The 18783-nt window shown below is 35.7% G+C and overlaps 1 protein-coding gene and 1 long non-coding RNA gene across 13 annotated transcripts in view; one reads left to right on the forward strand and one right to left on the reverse strand.

Annotated features, from left to right (window-relative positions):
- The window catches only part of GABRG2 (gamma-aminobutyric acid type A receptor subunit gamma2), a 106302-nt gene that overhangs the window by 80238 nt on the left and 7281 nt on the right, over window positions 1–18783 (forward strand). For both annotated transcript variants that reach the window (XM_059174229.1, XM_059174230.1), the window contains exon 7: window positions 8404–8556. In XM_059174229.1, coding sequence (XP_059030212.1) covers window positions 8404–8556 — 153 coding nt within the window. The remainder of the gene's footprint in view (window positions 1–8403; window positions 8557–18783) is intronic.
- LOC131831869 (uncharacterized) overlaps window positions 9936–18783 on the reverse strand; it is a 43263-nt gene continuing 34415 nt past the window's right edge. For all 11 annotated transcript variants that reach the window (XR_009353832.1, XR_009353835.1, XR_009353834.1 and 8 more), the window contains one exon: window positions 9936–12425. This is a non-coding gene — a long non-coding RNA (uncharacterized LOC131831869). The remainder of the gene's footprint in view (window positions 12426–18783) is intronic.

The following is an 18783-nucleotide window of genomic DNA, read 5'->3' on the forward strand; positions in this document are numbered from 1 at the left end:
TTATTCCTATTTACAGATAAGGAAGTTGAGACTCAGAGAATTAAACACTTTCCCCAAATCACATAACCAATTAGTGATAGAAATAAGACTTTTGAACCTAGCCAGTCTGACATCACAGTCCTTATAGTGGACATTTTTCTTTTAAGATTTTATTTATTTATTTGTCAGAGCAAGCACACACAAGCAAGGGGAGTGACTGGCAGAGCAGTCAGAGAGAGAAGTAGGCTCCCTGTAAAGCAAGGAGCCTGGGTGACCCCATCCCAAGACCCTGGATCATGACCAGAACAGAAGGCAGATGCTTAACTACCCAGGCATTCCTGTAGTGGACATTTTTGATGACCCCACCTTCCCATCTTCTCTGAGCTGGAGTACCCATCTTCCAGGTGCTATAAGAAGTGGCTGCTGATAGCCCACCACTGTCCCCTTCTCTACAGAATTGCCTTTGACCAAAATAGAACCATCTCAACTAAGAGATTAAGATCACTCCACCACAGCCTACAGAGTGCAACTGACTGCTGCTCTTGCCTCAAGGTGGCACTTACTCTGTGGTACGATTTGTTCCAGAACCTCCTAGAAGTTCCCCTACTTTTGCTTAGCTTTTTTTCCACTGCTGCTGGTTCTTGCTTCCTTTCTTCTAACAGTTAAACCCTAATAAGTCACTCACCCTTGCAGGAATTCTTAACTCCACCTTTACTTCTAGGAAACCTAACTAACTGCAGCTCCTGGTCTTCACCTCAATTCTGTGCTCTCTTTGCTCAGTGGAGAAGTCAGAGGAAATCTTTAAAAGATAGATTTGGCCTAGAAAAAATTATAAATTATACTTTTAACTTTCCATTGTAATTTTTCCAGTTGCTATTTTTTTCAGCCTATGAGCTTAAAGAAATAACAGATGAAATAAAAATGGTGGTTTTGAAACAAAATCACACCTACCCATTAGACATAAGATGAAAGACTGATTGATCTCTTTCAGCAGCCAAGCCCCTTTGTTCTATCCTCTCATTAATTGGATCTGGCTGAGAAACTCAAATTACCAATCGATTCTTTAATAAGCATAATGTGATCACTCTGATACAGCTTATTTCCCTCCCCTCCCCCTTTTTTTTCTTGGCAAGCAGTTAAGATTGCTAACAGCTCACTGTGACCTTATATTCACATCTCTGGGGATTAAGTTCAGCAAGGTATCCAATAAAAATATTTCCAGAAGCAATAATTTCTAAAGCGAAGTTTTAATATTTCATAAGCTCATGTTCGTCTCTGCCTTGGTCTTAAATGTTTTTAGTATAGGGTTCTCCCAGGGTTTTCTTCATTGCTTTCTAAGCTAAAAAATTTATTCATTTAACAAATAATTGCTGGACTCCTCCTGCATACCAGGCACTGTCCTAGATGCTGAGGTAAATTAGCTAACCAAGTATAGCTACTTCTCTCATGGAACTCATGAACTAATATTGTAGATTGTAATCTCATATTCCCATCAGTCTTATTCTTTTAAACTGTGATCGGCTCTCTAATTGTCATACCATACTATGAGGTTTTACTGAAGACATTAGATCTACTCAAGGACTTCTTTGATGATGGAATAAATTGACATCTGAAAAAAGAATGGAGTTAAAAGTAAAGATGGGGGTATTAGATTTTCAGCCAAGGGAATCAGCATGTGAAATGATCCTAATGCAAGAAGCAGCAGAGACTTTTAAAGAACCAGAAGAATACCAGTTGGAATGTGAGGAAATACTATTTAAGATGAGGCTAGAGATGTAATTAGGAGACTATACAAAGTCTTAAAGGAAAAGTTAAAGGGTTTTAGTGTATCCCTATATAATGGACACTTATTGAAGGGTTTGGAGGAGTGTATAAGTGTGTGACACGAACATAGGAACAGAGGATATTCCTGAAATTAGAGATAACATGGCAAATGAAGACAAAAGAATGAGCAGTACCCCTTAGGAGAATAGAGAGTAAATCAGGTTGGAAGGGCATTAAAGGCGGGGAGATCGTAAACAGTGTGAGATAGAGCGGGGATGGAGCAAGGTAAAATGGATCAGAAAAAACATGGTAAGCAGTATGGATTTTATACTGAGAAATTTGAAGGGAATGGCACGAGCAAAAGTGCATTTCAGGAAGATTGGTCTAAACTAACACTGTCCAACTGAGCTTTCTATGGTGAAGTAACTTTTCTGTAATCTGTACTATCACAATATAGTACTCACTAGCCATATGTAGATACTGAGCACTTGAAGTGCCCTTGATGAACTGGAGGGATAGAATTTTAAATTTTATTTAATTTTGTATTTTACTTAAGGTAACTACCATCTTAGCGCAAATCTAGTAATAGTACAGAGCATGTATGTGTGATAGTGTGGTGGTGCTGGGGACATCTGGAAGTTGGAATGAGGAAAAGGAGATGAGCTAGGAATCTGGGAGAGAGAGGGGGTCAGGAAGAATAAAGACAGAAAAACCATACAAGTGTGAAGTGAAAATATTTCCTTTGTCTACATGAAAGGAATAATGAGAAAGGTCTAGGTTAAATTCAGATTATAGACCACCTCCCATGCCAGACTAAGGGGCTTGGACTTTCTGTGAAGAGGAACATGGATCTCTTTTAGATTTGCAAAGATTGGAATTATTTAAGCAGAATTTTCAGAAACGTGCTTGTCAGAAACTTCATTTAATTATGGTATATAAGATAAATTAGCATCTATATTTTTTGTTAGAGCCCTTGTGCCATTGAGTAGTGATGCAATAGCCTTGTGTTTTTCTTAGTCTGAGGACACCTTGATGGCAAGAATTAGAGTTTGGCTGTTTTCCCTTCTGACATCCCAGGACCTAGTTGCTGGAACAATGTTGAATGTAATTCTAGAAAAGTTAATAGGAGCCTCAGACACTGTTGGGAATGGTGGGCAGGTGACGGGTGCAGAAACACCTGGGAGTGGCATGTATAGAAGTTAGCAACTGATTAAACTTGAAAGTCATTACTTACCCATAATTCTCTAGACTCCATAAACTCAGGAGCTGTGATTCTGCCCAAGGACTAGATCATTCTTTTGGGAACACAGCAAATTTGGAGAAAAGTGTGGTGCCAATTAAAAGGTAGTATTTACAAAGCATTTTGGGGGCAGTGTTTATTCCAATATCTTGAAGTTAAATATATCTTTAAAAAGATATTTCCAAGGGCAGCTGGGGGGGCTCCATTGGTTAAGTGTCTGCCTTCAGCTCAGGTCATGATCCCAGGACCCTGGGATCAAGTCCCGTGTTGGGCTCCCTACTCAGTGGTGAGCCTGCTCCCCACTCTCCTTCTCCTGCTCCCCCTGTGCACGTCCTTGCCCTCAAATGAATAAAATCTTTAAAAAAAAGGAGAGATTTCCAGATTATCTTTCAAAAAGTCAGTGTATGTCCCTACCAAGAGCTCTTCGTTCACATCTTGTCTGTACTTATTATTTATAGTGTTTTTTATATATTTTGAGATATTTGTATTTTCCTTTTAAAATTATCTAAAGCAGGGGCGCCTGGGTGGCTCAGTGGGTTAAGCCGCTGCCTTCGGCTCAGGTCATGATCTCAGGGTCCTGGGATCGAGTCCCGCATCGGGCTCTCTGCTCAGCAGGGAGCCTGCTTCCCTCTCTCTCTCTCTGCCTGCCTCTCCATCTACTTGTGATTTCTCTCTGTCAAATAAATAAATAAAAAATCTTAAAAAAAAAAAAAAAAAAAAAATTATCTAAAGCAATCTCTTTCTTTTAACATTTTAAAAAGCTGTATGTTTATTTATTTATTTATTTAGTAAACTCTTCCCAATATGGGGCTTGAATTCATAACCCCAAGATCAAGAGTTGCATGCTATACCAAGGAATTCTAAGTTTTACATGCTAAATGTGTAAATAATTTTCCTTTATGCTTTTTATGTTTCCCCAAATGAAGATGTATCCAATCAACTCTTCTACTTTCCTGTGGTGCAAAGCAACCTCATAGAAGTATACCACAGATTCAAGTATTTCTAGAATGTGTTGACAGAGTTAGATCTAATGAATTGTCTCAACACATGTCTCTGTCTGAATTGTAGTCAGAAAATTATCTTCTTCCCTCTTAATCTATTTAATCTAGAATCAGTTGTGAGATTCCATAGGTCTTAATCCCCATACTCCCTAAACTAGAGGGCTATATGCAGAGCAGTGATTCAGAATATTTGTTGACTTAAACAAAGAGACTAGACAAATGGAAAGAAGGGCACAACACTAACACTATATGAGCATGAGGAGAGCATAAACAATATTTTGACTTCAAGTCAACCTAGTAGAATAATATGTACTCTAGTTTATAGTTAAGTATAATGAGAATCATGAGTGAGGAACAAAGTGAAATGTTTTCTTTTCTTTTTTTTCCCCCACCAACCTGACAGGTATTGATGATAAGGGATAATATAAGCATACATCCATTCAGCCCTAGTCTCTGTATATAATAGTTCTCATTCTAGGTAACCAGAAAATTCTTCTTGTCATTATGTGAAGTGTTCACAGGGTAGAAGACTTTTCTACCATTGGAAATTTTTAGGAAATATTTTCACACCACAGTTAAAAAAAAGTTGGAATTCATTGGTCATTAATATTGGCAGTTTGTTTCTTCTTAAAACCATACATGAGAAGCTTAAAAAAGATAAAGAAAAATGGACATTAGTGGGTGTTATTCAAATTATATGTCTTCTCTTTTCAATCATAGCCTGTGACTATGACATTCTAAAATAAACACAGAAAAGGACCCAACTAATTTATTAAGTGCTATGACTTTAAATATCATATGTTAGACTAAATCAATAGAAGGAATATATTTGAAGTGGCTGGAATAACTACTTTTGACTTGGTTGGCATTTAAACCTTTTGGGCTTAGGAATCACTGATGTGGTACTTTCAGGGGATTTGATTTTATAGGTTCATTGGCCCAGAGTTTTTTAAAAATACAAAAAGGGATGTGGCCTTAGAGATAAGACAGGCATCAGGCTGTCACAGTGAAGATGCTTTGCTTTTAAATGGCCTTCCCAAGTTTAAATTCATAATCTAGTGGTAGAAAAGCTTTGGATTTGCTGGCAAAGATGAAAGATGCTTGGAAGCTATTGCCTTAAAATAGAAATTGATGGGTAAATGGGCTTTGGAAGTTTAGAATCTGACCTGAAGGGAAGTTGAGTATTGAATTGAGATAATTATCTTGTTAACTTGAGAGAAAATTCAAGTCCACCTTTAAAAGAGTCAGATCATTAATGCCAAAGTGTAGATTCTTGTTCACTTATGCAATAAGAAGTAAAAAGAAGTTATGAAAGTTATCTAGATAAAAAATATTATAATTTGTAAAGTCTCACACACATGTTAAAAATATGCAGAAAACTCTCAAGGACTCTGAAAATCGGGAGAAAAAGCGCACTGAATATTATTATTTAGAAATAAACCTCTCATTTTTCCCTATCTAGAATTTGAGACCTTGAATTTGTCTGTAGTATTCTGATCAAAGAAACAGGAAAGAAACAGACAGACATTAATAGGGATCATCTCAAATTAAATGTCTTTATCCTATAATTATAGCCCGTGCCTATTCTAAACAAGAAAAGCAGAGACCAAACTAATTTATGAACTGCCATGCTTTTAAGTAGCTTAAGTCTAACTAAATCAACACAGAGAATCATAATATCAGAGAACCAATCAAAATTTACTTAATCCCAGCAAGCAATTCCCACCTTTAAATTTTCAGAGGTTGTTGCTTAATAATGGGTACTTACTGTCACATTAAATTGTTCTCATGCATAGCCATATGGTTATTCTTTGATTCCTTTATCACTCTCCTATCAGGGATTATTTACATAAACTCTTTTTTTAACCCAGTGTTCTAGAACACATCTTCTTGATTTTTTGTGTGTTTTTTCCCCCATGTTTAAATTTATAAATACATTCTTTCTTCTGATCATTTATTTAACAAATGTTACTGAATACCTATTGGGAGTCAAAGGGATGTTAAGTACTGGTTGTGGAATGGAATGCTAAAATAGGCACTGTTTGTGAACTCATAAATCCTAATGGGAAAGAGTTTATGAAAATAACCACACAAATGAGAAATTAAGAATCGTAGTTAAGTGCCATGAAGGAAAACCGTATGATTCAATGAAAACATTAGAAAAATGTCTCAGCATAGGAATTTGGTTATAAATGGAGTAAAAGAGGCATTTATTTAGGTACCAGTATATTCCTCTGTGGCTTGTATGGAGAAAGGTCCTGAGAACAGGAGGAAATTGTTACAAACTTAAGGGTCATTGCAGGTAAGAGAGGCACAGTGTAGAAACACTGTCCACACCCTCCAGAAACATTTGAAAGAAGAAGATATTATCAATATACTCCAAATGTTTCCTCCTGTCTGAGAGTCACATTACTTATAAAAGGATCAGAATTCAGTTTAGTTTGGGTTTTGTTTTGTTTTTTTTTTTAACCCAAAGGGATAGAAGATAGCTTTCAACATATCCCTTGCGTGAACTCTCAATTTAAATGTGTGAACACAAGAACTGAATATATGCTTATTTTCAAATGTTTTGCAGTTTTTTATTGAAGTATAATTGACATATTGAAGCATAAACCTATTGGTTTTGGGTATATGTCAGGTAATTTGATATTTTTATACATTATAAAATGATCCCCACAATATCTAGTTACCATACAAAATTATTATGATATTATCGACTACATCCCTATGGCTTATTTATAAATACAAGCTTGTACCTCTTAATCACCTTTACCTATTTCACCTACCCCCGGCCCTTTCCTCCTCTGGTAGTCAGTAGTTTGTTTCCTGTATCTATGAGTCTGTTTCCATTTTGTTTTTTAGTTTGCACATGTAACTGAAGACAGTATTTGTCTTTCTCTGTTTTACTTAGCATTATACCCTCTGTGTTCATCCATGCTGTCACAAGTGGAAGGATTTCATTCTTTGTTTTATAGCAGAGCAATATTTATTTTTTTTAAAGATTTTGTTTATTTATTTGACAGACAGAGATCACAAGTAGACGGAGAGGCAGGCAGAGAGAGAGAGAGAGTGGGAAGCAGGCTCCCCGATGAGCAGAGAGCCTGTTGCGGGGCTTGATCCCAGGACCCCAGGATCATGACCTGAGCTGAAGGCAGAGGCTTTACCCCACTGAACCACCCAGATGCCCCAGAGTAATATTTCATTGTATGTATATTACATCTTTATCTATGGGTGGACACCTAGGTTGCTTCCATATCTTAGCTATTGTAAATAATCCTGTAATGAACACAGGGATGCGTATATCTCTTCAAACAGATCTTTTTGTTTTCTTCAGGTAAACATCTACAAGTAGAATTGCTGGATTGTATGGTATTTCTACTAATAATTTTTTTGAGGAATCTCTATAGTGTTTCCCATAGTGGCTATGCCAATTTACTTTCTCAGCAACAGAGCATGTGGGTGATTATCTTTTTTCCATATTCTTGTCAACACTTGTTATTTTTTTTTTGTTTTTGATAAGAGAAAATGTGACAGGTATAAGGTGATATATTACTGTGGTTTTAATTTGCATTTCCCTGATGATTAATGATGTTGACCATCTTTTCTTGTGCCTGTTGGCCATATGCATGTCTTCTTTGGAAAATGTCTTTTCAGTTCCTCTGTTCTTTTTTTTTTTTAAGGTTTTATTTATTTATTCAGAGAGAGAGAGAGTGAGACAGCACAAGCAGGGGGAGAGGCAGGCAGAGAGAGAACCAGACTGCCCACTGAGAAGTGAGCCCAACGGAGGTCTAGATCTCAGGACTCTGGGATTGTGACTTGAGCTGAACACAGATGCTTAACCTACAGAGCCACCCTGGCGGCCCCTCTCTGTTCATTTTTAATGGATTTTTAAATATTAAGTTATGCAAGTTCTTTATATATATTTTGGATATTAACCCTTTATCAAATACATCATTTGCAAATATCTTCTCCTATTTCAGTAGGTTGCCTTTTCATTTTGTTAATGGTTTCCATCACTATGCAAAAGCTTTTCAGTTTGATATAAATGCCATTTGTTTATTTTAGCTTTTGTTCCCCTTGCCTGACACAGGTCCAAAAATATATTACTAAGACTGATGTTGAAGAGCTTACTGCCTATATTTTCTTCTAGGAGTTTCCTGGTTTCAGGTCTTTCGTTCAAGTCTTTCATAGATTTTGAGTTTATTTTTGTATATAGTTTAGTCATCCAGTTTCATTCTTTTGCATATGCCTTTCAAACTTTTCCAACACCATTTATTGGAGACTGTCTCTTCCTCATTGTATATTCTTGCCTCCTTTGTCATTGACCATATAAGCATGCGTTTATATCTGGGCTCCCTATTCTAAATGCTTTCCAGGTTTGATAAGGGTACGTATGGTGTTATCTTTGTTCTGTTCCAGGAGATTATGTGGTCATGTCTGTCTACTTTGACCTGAGCAGAAGGATGGGATACTTCACGATCCAGACCTACATCCCCTGCACACTCATTGTTGTCCTATCCTGGGTATCTTTCTGGATCAATAAGGATGCTGTTCCAGCCAGAACTTCTTTAGGTAAGACACATTTATTTTTGTTTAAGTATTTCAAGATAAGTATCCGGTATCAGGAATCTTCATTCCCCTAAGTTGATTTGTTTTTAATTCAGTCAGCAATTATGTAGAAATGTCATTATTTCATTTTAAAGAAAACTAGCATATTAAAAAAAAAAAGTGTTTAAAAGTTTTCCAGTACTAGTTTTCCTTAATTACCTCAATTTGCTTTCTTTAGTAAATTCTCTTAATAAATTTAAGTTTGACTAAGGAGGAAAAAAAAACAACTTCTAATTTCAGTAGATTTTGTGTTTTGGTCTTTGGGTAGTTATATGCAGAGCAACTCACACAAGCTCGTGAGAGCTATTGTTGTTTATAATTTCCAAATGTATTGAGAGATGTCACATGGATAGGTCACATGGATAGATTGGAGTCTGCCAAGTTGAAAGTATTAACATCATGGAAATAGGCAAACACTAGAAACCAACACTGCCTTTTCTTTCCCTAGAGTCAACTGTTACATATTTACCAGCACATGATTAGCTGTTGATTAATTCCAACATCTGTAATTATTCATGACATTTGAAGACATACATACATAGCAATTGGCTCTAACCATTGAAAATATTTTTGGAAAAATACCCGTGATGCTCTGGAAACACCAGCCCTCTCCATCACAAACATACATACTTTTAAGATTATTTACATCTTTCTTGATGTATATAGAGATGCAGCTTAGATTTTCACAACTTTTTCCTCATGTGAGGAAGAAGATCCCCAGAAAGTATTAAAAATTTATAGACTCAGAGGGACACGGGAGTCTAGGTCCAATAATGTTAAATACTTAAAAACAAAGCTGTTGAAAGATGAATTATATAATCACAGTCCTCTTTTATCAGCTATATGAAAACTAGAACCACATCTCTTGCTCACTCTTTGGCTAGTGAGTAAATATAATGGCAGTAGTGAAGAGCTCAGGTTTTGAAAACCAATAAATCTGGATTTCATCCTCCATGTATAGTATGGCCTTGGGGGAAATGCTCTTTAATGTATGTAAATCATATTTTCCTCAAATGTGAAACATATCATTTTCTGTAAAATGCTTTATGAGTTAAGTATAGAAAATACTTAAGAAAAAAGATATTCCATGCAACATGCACAAAACATAGTAAAGCATTAGAAATGTTAGCAACTGCAGTTGACCCTTGAAATATGTGGCTTAGGGGCTCTAACTCCACCTGAGCAGTCAAAAATCCACATATAACTTTGAACTCCCCCAAACTAATAGCTACTGTTGACCAGAAACCTTACTAGTAACATATATATTGTATGTCACATGTATTATATACTGTATTCTAACAATAAAGTAAGGTAGAGAAAAGCAAATGTTATTAAAAAACTCATAAGGAAGAGAAAATACATTTATTGTACTGTGCTTTATTTATTGAAAAAATTTGCATATAAGTGGACCCATGTAATTCAAACCCATGTAGTTCAAGGGTCAACTATATATCATTTTCTGACAAAATGCTTTGAACCAGATTATTAAAACTGAGGGCAAAAGAGATTGCTGGGAATAAGGCATCATTTGCATGTTTGTCCTCTTCCAAACCTAATTTAGTCTCCCATCTGTTTCAAAATAATTTTGTTTGGATTTTTCTGTTATTTGCGGTACATTGTTATAAGTCCTATTCAACAATTAGAATATCTAGTTTAATGCTACCAGCTGAAACAAACCCAAAGTATGTCGAGCCTATTACTTTAGGACAATTGTCACTGTGAGTAGAATGTATTGCATTATAAGCTTATATGTCTGTCTCTCACATCATAATGTAGATTTTTTTTTTCATTCCCAGTATAGTGCCTGGCACATAGCTGGTACCTCATTGATTATTCAAGTAATGTATGCTCTTATGAATGGGTGCAACAAATGCATTAATACATTCCAATCTACCCATACCAAAAATATTTTAAGGAAAAGATTTTCAAATCAGTCTTTTCTCTTGAAGTCCAGAATTCTGCTGGTCAAAACCCCTCTTAAGGCTACTTTGGTAATTCATTTCAACCAGTCATTAAGCGAGGGCACTGCAAGAGACCTCTGTAGGAGAGAGGATCAAGGTGAGTGAGCTAGCGAATGAGGAATGAGGGAGAGGCCCCTGAACAAGTAACAGATAGGTGCTCCTGTTTGTTGATCTTTTACTATACGTCACACATGTTTAATATATCTATTCTTCACAACTACATATAGAAGTCGTAGTGATAATAAAAAATATTACCACATTCTTTTTGTAGGGCTAAGGAAGCAGAGGTGGTACAAGGTTAAATGACATTCTCAAGGTCACACTCCCAACGGGTAGTCCATCTACACCTTGGTTAATGAGGCCTAGATTTGCTGTGTGTGTGAGCCCTTGTTGAAGGCCAGTTGTGGGGAAAGGTAGGCAGCTGAGATTGCTTCTCTGTGTTAACTATGCTGTCTCCCTTCTCTAGATCAGTGTGTCTTAAATTCAACTGCACATTTATATGGCTGCCTCAGTCCAATCCCAGAAGATGTTTATTTAAATTTTGAGAGCTTGGCTTGCATATCAGGTTTAAAAAAGAAAAAAAAGAAATCCCCAGATGATTCTAATGTGTGATCACATTACCTTTTCCAGTGTTTACAATCTAGAGTTAATCCAGATGACCCTACACACCTGTGGACCTAAAGTTTCTTGTCACAGAATAAAGCCAAGTTTTGGATGAGTGAGATAAATATACCTATATGGCTCAGACTCTGCTTTCTGAGCTCAGACCACAAGAGCATGGGAAGAAGTCATCGCGGGGCTTCTAACTCTTGAATGTAGTTTGGTACACAGGTGGTAGCTGGTCAGCCTTAATCATGGTTCAGTGTTGATGTATGAAACAATAAAAACACCAGTCGGTATTTTTCACCTGAGTAATCAGAGTAAAAGCTAGCATGCCTGCAAGCTTACTTGATGCTAAGACTGGAGGAATTGATAAAAGCTATGCATATTTTTCATTTACCTAGGTAAGTCTAATTCTTTCCTTAGCAAAACTGGACTTAAAAACCACCCCCAGCTATCATGTTGTTGGTGGGTGGATCAGTTACAACTATCACTCGTCTGCCACCCACTTTTCACTCCCTGTGGCTCCAACCAGAAACCTGAAAATACCATGAAGCGGTTTTTCATGAGTCTTCTTTTACATGACTGTGATGAACTTCCATCATCCCAACTTGCTAGATAAATGTTTAAGTTACATGTTAGATTTTCTTAAGTAAACTTGTCTATGGTATCTACTGTAAATGATGACATTTTCACTCCTCCATAGGTCAAGGGTGGCTTGAGGCCTGAATGTGGAGTGAAGGCCAAGGGGCCAGTTTAGTTTTTAAATTCTCCCCCCAAAATATTATCAAGTATAATTACAAATAGTTAATAACTTCTCCAGAAATTATTGCATTGAACAACTTGAGTGAAGTTTTTTTAGTTCGAGAAACAGACTCTTCTCTAAATATCTTACATTTGTTGATATTTTACTAGGAAATGACACTTAATGAAAATTACATAATTTAATCTTCATAAGAACATGCTGAGGTATGCCCCTCCCCTTGCCACTCCCAGTTTGTAGATGAGAAACTTGACCATTGCTAAGATTCTACAATAACAATATGGAAGACCCACACTCCGTTATTATCCTGAATCAGGAAAATACACTAGCTTCCAAGTGGCTGGTGGGTGCTTCATGCAGCATATTAAGTACATATTCATAGAGAGGGAATATAACAGTGTGGGTCAGAATGTAGTGTTTAAGTCAGACTTTGTAGGCTTGTATCTCATCTTTTTCACTTTCTATCTTGGACAGATTCCTTATTCTTTCTGTGTTCAAGTTTTTTTCACCTGCAAAAAAAGGATAACAGTGATTACCCTCATTGTGAGGACTTTGTGGGATAACATATAAAGTACTTGAGGCAGTACCTGGTCAAAAAAAGAGATCCATAAATGTTAGCTATTGTTACATACAGTTAAAACTCTCTCCCACAAGTCATCAATATGGATTCCTATTTTCAGATGCAGGAGGAGTCTCTTTGACCTATCATATATACACTATTCATTGATTGCTTCATTTCTGCATTCGAAAGGGTATTTGTGGAGTCCCAACACTATACTTATCTATGAAGTCACAAAGGATACTAAGATAGAGGTCTTTCCTGTTGTCACAGTTTACAGATTAGAGAGATGAGCTCTTCCCTAATAATAATATAGGAAGAAGGCTATGATTATAATTTACAGCTGCAATTTCCTTGATCCTCCCTCTCCTCAATGAAAGGCTACTTTTTTTCTGTGAAGTCATTTCAACCAACACCAATCTTTTCTCTCTCGGGAGTTTCATAACAGAAAAAACACTGAGGAAACTTGATAATAAACTAAGATACAATGACCCAAAAAGCCAGATGGTTCTTGGAGCTTATTTATTCTGTAACTGGAAGTTTGTACCCTTCACCTATTTTGCCTCTACCCTTAACTGTCTCCCCTCAGGAAAACACTAGTTAGTTCTCATGAGTCTGTTTCTATTTTTATTGGTTGCTCATTTGCACATTTTATTTTTTAGATGCATTTGTCTTTGATCTGTTTTACTTAGCAGAATGCCCTCTAGGGCCATCTATGTTGTCACAAAAGGCAAGATTTTTTTTTTCTTATGGTTAAGAAATAGTCCATTGTGTGTATGTGTGTGTGTGTGTGTGTGTTTGTACACCATATTTATCCATTCATCTATCAGTGGACATATGGGTTCCTTCCATAACTTGGCTATTCTGAATGTTTAACCATAGGGGTGCATATCACTTTTGAATTAGTGTTCTCATTTTCTTCAGGTAAATACTCAGAAGTGAAATGATCATATAGTATTTGTATTTTTTTAATATTTTATTTATTTATTTGACAGAGAGAGAGAGATCACAAGCAGGCAGAGAAGCAGGCAGAGAGAGAGAGGTGAAACAGGTTCCCTGCTGAGCAGAAAGCCCAATGTGGGGCTCCATCCTAGGACCCTGAGATTGTGACCTGAGCTGAAGGCAGAGGCTTAACCTACTGAGCCACCCAGGCGCCACCAGTATTTGTATTTTTTTAAAGATTTTTTAATTGATTTATTTGACAGACAGAGATCACAAGTAGGCAGAGAGGCAGGCAGAAAGAGAGAGGGGGAAACAGGCTCTCTGCTCAGCAGAGCAGTGCTCGATGCAGGGCTCAATCCCAGGACCCCGAGATCATGATCTGAGCCAAAGGCAGAGGCTTAACAAACTGAGCCACCCAGGCTCCCCTGTATTTTTTGTTTTTTGAAGAACCTCCATACTGTTTTCCAGAGTGCCTACATCCATTTACATTTTTAAGAACAGTGTACCAGAGCTCCCTTATCTCCACATCCTTGCCACAACTGTAATTTCTCATCTTTTTGATACTAGCCATTCTGATAGGTGTGAGGTAATATCTTACTATTGTTTTGACTTGCATTTCCCTAATTATGAGTGATGCTGAGCATCTTTCCATGAGTCTCTTGGCTATTTTTGTGAGTCTTCTTTGGAAAAATGTCTATTCAGGTGTTCTGCCTATTTTTAGTTGAGTTATTTATTTTGGTGTTGAGTTGTACGAGTTCTTTATCTATTTTGGATAGTAACCCCTATCAGATAAGTCATTTGCAAATATCCCATTCAGTAGGTTGTCTTTTTTGTTGTTGGTAGTGATCTTCTTTGCTATACAAAGCTCTTTAGTTTGATATAGTACCAATTACTTATTTTTGCTTATGTTTTCCTTGTCTGGAAAGACATATTCAGAAAAAATATTGCAAAGGCCAAGGTCCATGAGTTTACTAGCTGTATTTACTTTTAGGAGTTTTATAGTTTCAGGTCTTAAATTTAGGTCTCTAATACATTTTGACTTTATTTTTGTATATGATGTAAGAAAGTGATCCGGTTGCATTCTTCCACATGTAGTTGTCTAGTTTTTCCAACATCCATTTATTGAAGAGACTGTCTTTTTCCCATTGCATATTCTTGCCTCTTTTCTTATAGATTAATTTACCATAAAAGCATGGATTTATTTTGGGTTTTTAAAATTCTGATCCATTGATTTATGTATCTATTTTAATGCCAGTACCATACCGTTTTGGTTACTATAGCTTTCTGGTAAAGTTTCAAATCTGGGACTGTGATACCTCCAGCTTTGTCCTAAGATTTCTTTGGCAATTAAGGGTCTTTTATGGATCCATACAAATTTTAGGATTGCAATAAATGCTATTGGTATTTTGATAGAGACTGTACCGAATTTATAGATTGTTTTGGATAATATGGATATTTTAACAATATTCTTCCAAATCATGTTCATGGAATATATTTCAATTTATTTGTGTTGTCTTCCATTTCTTGTTGTTTTCAGAGTATAGGTCTTTTACTTCCTTGGATAAATTTTGTGCTAAGTATTTTATTCTTTTTGATGAAATTGGAGATAGGATTGTTTTCTTAATCTCTTTTTCTCCTATTTCATTGTTAATGCATAGAAACACAACAAATTTCTGTATATTAATTTTGCACCCTACAATTTCACTGAATTCATTTTTTCATTCCAATAGTTTTTTGGTGGAATCTTAGGCTTTTTATATATTAATATCAAATCATCTGCAAATAGCATTTTTACCTATTGCTTACCAGTTTGGATGTCATTTATTTCTTGTGTAATTGCTGCAGCTAGGACCTTTGATACTATGTTGAACAAAGATGGTAAGAATGGACATTCTTGTCTTGTTCTTGATCTGAGAGGAAAAGCTTTTAGCTTTTCACCACTGAGTATGATGTTGGCTGTGGGTTTTTCAAAAATGGCCTTTATTTTGTTAAGGTATGTTCCTTCCAAACTTACTTTGTCGAGAGCTTATATCATGAACGGATTTTGAATTCTGTCTAATGCCTTTCGACATCTATAGAGATGTTCATATGAATTTTATCTTTCATTTTGTTAATGTATCACACTGATTGATTTACACATATTGAACCATCCTTGCATTCCTGGAATAAAGCTCACTTAATAGTGTTGAATGATCCTTTTAATTGTTGAACTCAGTTTGCTAATATTTTGTTGAGAATTTTTACATCTATATTCATCAGAGATATTGGTCTACAATACTGTGTCCCTCTCTTTGTAGTATCTTTTTCTGGCTTTGGTATGAGGGTAATGCTGACCTCATAAAATGAATTTGGAAGTATTTCTTTCTCTTCCATTTTCTGAATAGTTTGAGAAAGATAGGTATTAACTCTTCTTTCAGTGTTTGGTAGAATTCATCTGGTCTTGGACTTTTGTTTGTTGTTAGATTTTTGAATACCACTTCAATTTTATTACTAGTAATTGGTCTGCTCAGTTTTTAATTTCTTCTTGATTCAGTCTTTGATCATGTATATTTCTAGGAATTTATCCATTTCTTCTAGGCTGTCCAATTTGTTGGCATATAATTTTTTATATTGTTACATAATTTTTATATTGTTATTTTTTATATTTGTCTTGTCACTTACAACTTTTTTCATTTCTGATTTTGAATCCTTTTTTCTATTTTTCCAGATTTTATTTATTTATTTGAGAGAGAGAGTGAGAGACCACAAGTAGGCAGAGCAGAAGGCAGAGGGAGAGGGAGAAGCAGGCTCTCTCTTTGCTGGGCAGGGATCCCAAAGCAGGTCCCTGGGATCATGACCTGAGCCAAAGGCAGCCGCTTAACCAACTGAGCCACCCAGGCACCCCCCACACACACACACTTTATTTTTTTCCTGATTAGTCTTACCAAAGATTTATTAATTTTATTTTAAAAGAATAAGCTTTTAGTTTAATCTTTTCTTTTTCCAATCTGATCTTTATTATTCCTTCCTTCTACTAACCTTAGGCTTTGTTCTTTTTTAGTTCCTTGAGGTGTAAGGTTAGATTTAAGATTATTAGGTTTGAGATTTTTGTTTGTTTGTTTCTTAAGGTGGACCTATATTGTTATAAACTTCCTGTATCCCAAAGATTCCGAACCATAGTATTTCTAGTTTCTTTTGTCTCCACATTTTTTATTAAAAAAGATTTTATTTATTAGAGAGAGAGAGAAAATGAGGTGGGAGGAGGGAGAAGCAGACTCCCCACTGAGTGGGAAGCCCAATAAATTACTCAGTCCCAGGACCCTGAGATCATGATGTAAGCTGAAGACAGACACTTAAATGACATAGCCATCCAGGCACCCCACCAGGTATTTTTTATTTGCTCCTTGATTTTTTCCTTGACCCATTTGTTCTTACTAGTATGCCTTTTAGACTTCATATCTGTTTCTTCTAGTTTTTTTTTTTTCCTTGTAATTGATTCCTAGTTTTATACTGTTGTGGCTGGAAATGATGATTTCTGTCTTGTTAAATTTATTGAGACTTCTTTTGTGGCCTAACATGTGCTCTATCCTAGAGAATGTTCCATATGCACTTGAAAAAGGATGTGTATTCTTCTAGTTTTAAATGGAATTTTCTGTATATATCTTTTAACTCCATCTGGTCTAATACGTCATTTAAAGCCACTGTTTCTCTACTGATTTTCTGTCTGGATATTTTATTCATTGATGTAAATGGGCTGATAAAATCCCCTACTATTATTGTATTACTGACAATTTCTCCCTTTTTGTTTGTTAATATTTGCTTTATTTGTTTAGGTGCTCCTGTGTTGGGTGTAGAGATATTCACAAATGTTATGTCTTCTTGTTGCAGTGGTCTTTTTATCATTATATAATGCCCTTCTTTGTCTCTTGTTACAGTTTTTGTTTTAAAGTCTATTTCGTCTGATAAAGATATTGCTACCACAGCTTTTTTTCTTACTTTCATTTGCATGGAATATATTTTTTCCATCCCTTTACTTTCAGTCTGTATGTGTCTTTATATCTCAAGTATTCTCTTGTAGGATAGCATATAGATGTGTCTTATTTTTTTATTCTATTCACTTTGTCTTTTAATTGAAGCATTATTCCATTTATAAAGTAATTATCAGTAGATACGTACTTATTGCCATTTTTAAAAATTGTTCTTTGGTTGTTTTATAGTTCTTCTTCCTACATTCTTTTGCTCTCTTTGCTTATAGTTTGAGGACTCTCTTTAGTGTCATGCTTCAATTACTCTCACTTTATTTTGGGGGAGGTAATGTAATGGAAGTTTTTGGTTTGCGGTTACCATGTTGTTCATATAGAACATTCTAAGTATGTAGCAGTCTAGATTAAGTTGATGGTTGCTTAAGTTCAAACACAGTCTAAAAGCACTACATTTTTACTCTCCTTTCCATGTTTATGTATATGATGTCATATTTTAATCTTTTTTATTTTATGTATTCCTTGACTAATTTCTGTGGATGTAATCAACTATACTATTTTTGCATTTTGCGCTTCATACTAACTAAATAAGTGATTAATTTGTTAACATTAATGTATGTTTACTTTACCATTATTTTTTTCCTGCCATAATTTTCTCATTTCTAGTTATGACCTTTTATTTTATACTTAAAGAAGTCCCTTTCACATTTCACATTTCTTGTAAGGCCAGTTTAATGGTGATGAACTCCTGTAACTTTTGTTTGTCTGGGAAAGTTTTTCTCTTCCAATTCTGAATGATAGCCTTGCCAGGTGAAGTATTTTTCCTTGTAGGTTTTTTCCTTTCAGCAGCCAATCCCTTCTGGCCTGCAAACTCTCTGCTACAAAAGAAAAAAAAAAAAAATCAGCTGATAGGCTTAGAGGCTTTTCCCTTTTATGTAATTGTTGGCCTCACTCCTGCTGCTTTTAAGATTATTTATTTATTTTTAAATATTTCCATTTTAATTATGTGTCTTAGTGTAGCCCTCCTTGGGTTTAACTTGTTAGGGGCTTCCTGACCTGGAAGTCTGTTTCCTTTCTCAGATTCGGGACATTTTTAACTGTCATTTCTTCAGGTAAGTTTCTGCCCTCTTCTTTCTCTCTTCTCCTTCTGGAGAAGAAAATATGAATGTGAGTATGCTTGATGTTGTCTCAGAGATCCCTTAACTTATTCTCATTTTTTAATTTTTTTTTTCTTTTTGCTGTTCAGCATACGTGTTCTCCATTACCCTATCTTCCAGTTCAGTGATCCATTCTGCATCCTCTAATCTTCTGTTGATTTCCTCTAGTGTAGTTTTAATTTCAGTTTTTGTATTTTGGTTCTGACTAGTTCTTTATTATATTTTCTGTTTCTTTGTTCTGAGTTCATTC

Source organism: Mustela lutreola, chromosome 5, assembly GCF_030435805.1.
Source record: "Mustela lutreola isolate mMusLut2 chromosome 5, mMusLut2.pri, whole genome shotgun sequence".
NCBI lineage: Eukaryota > Metazoa > Chordata > Mammalia > Carnivora > Mustelidae > Mustela > Mustela lutreola.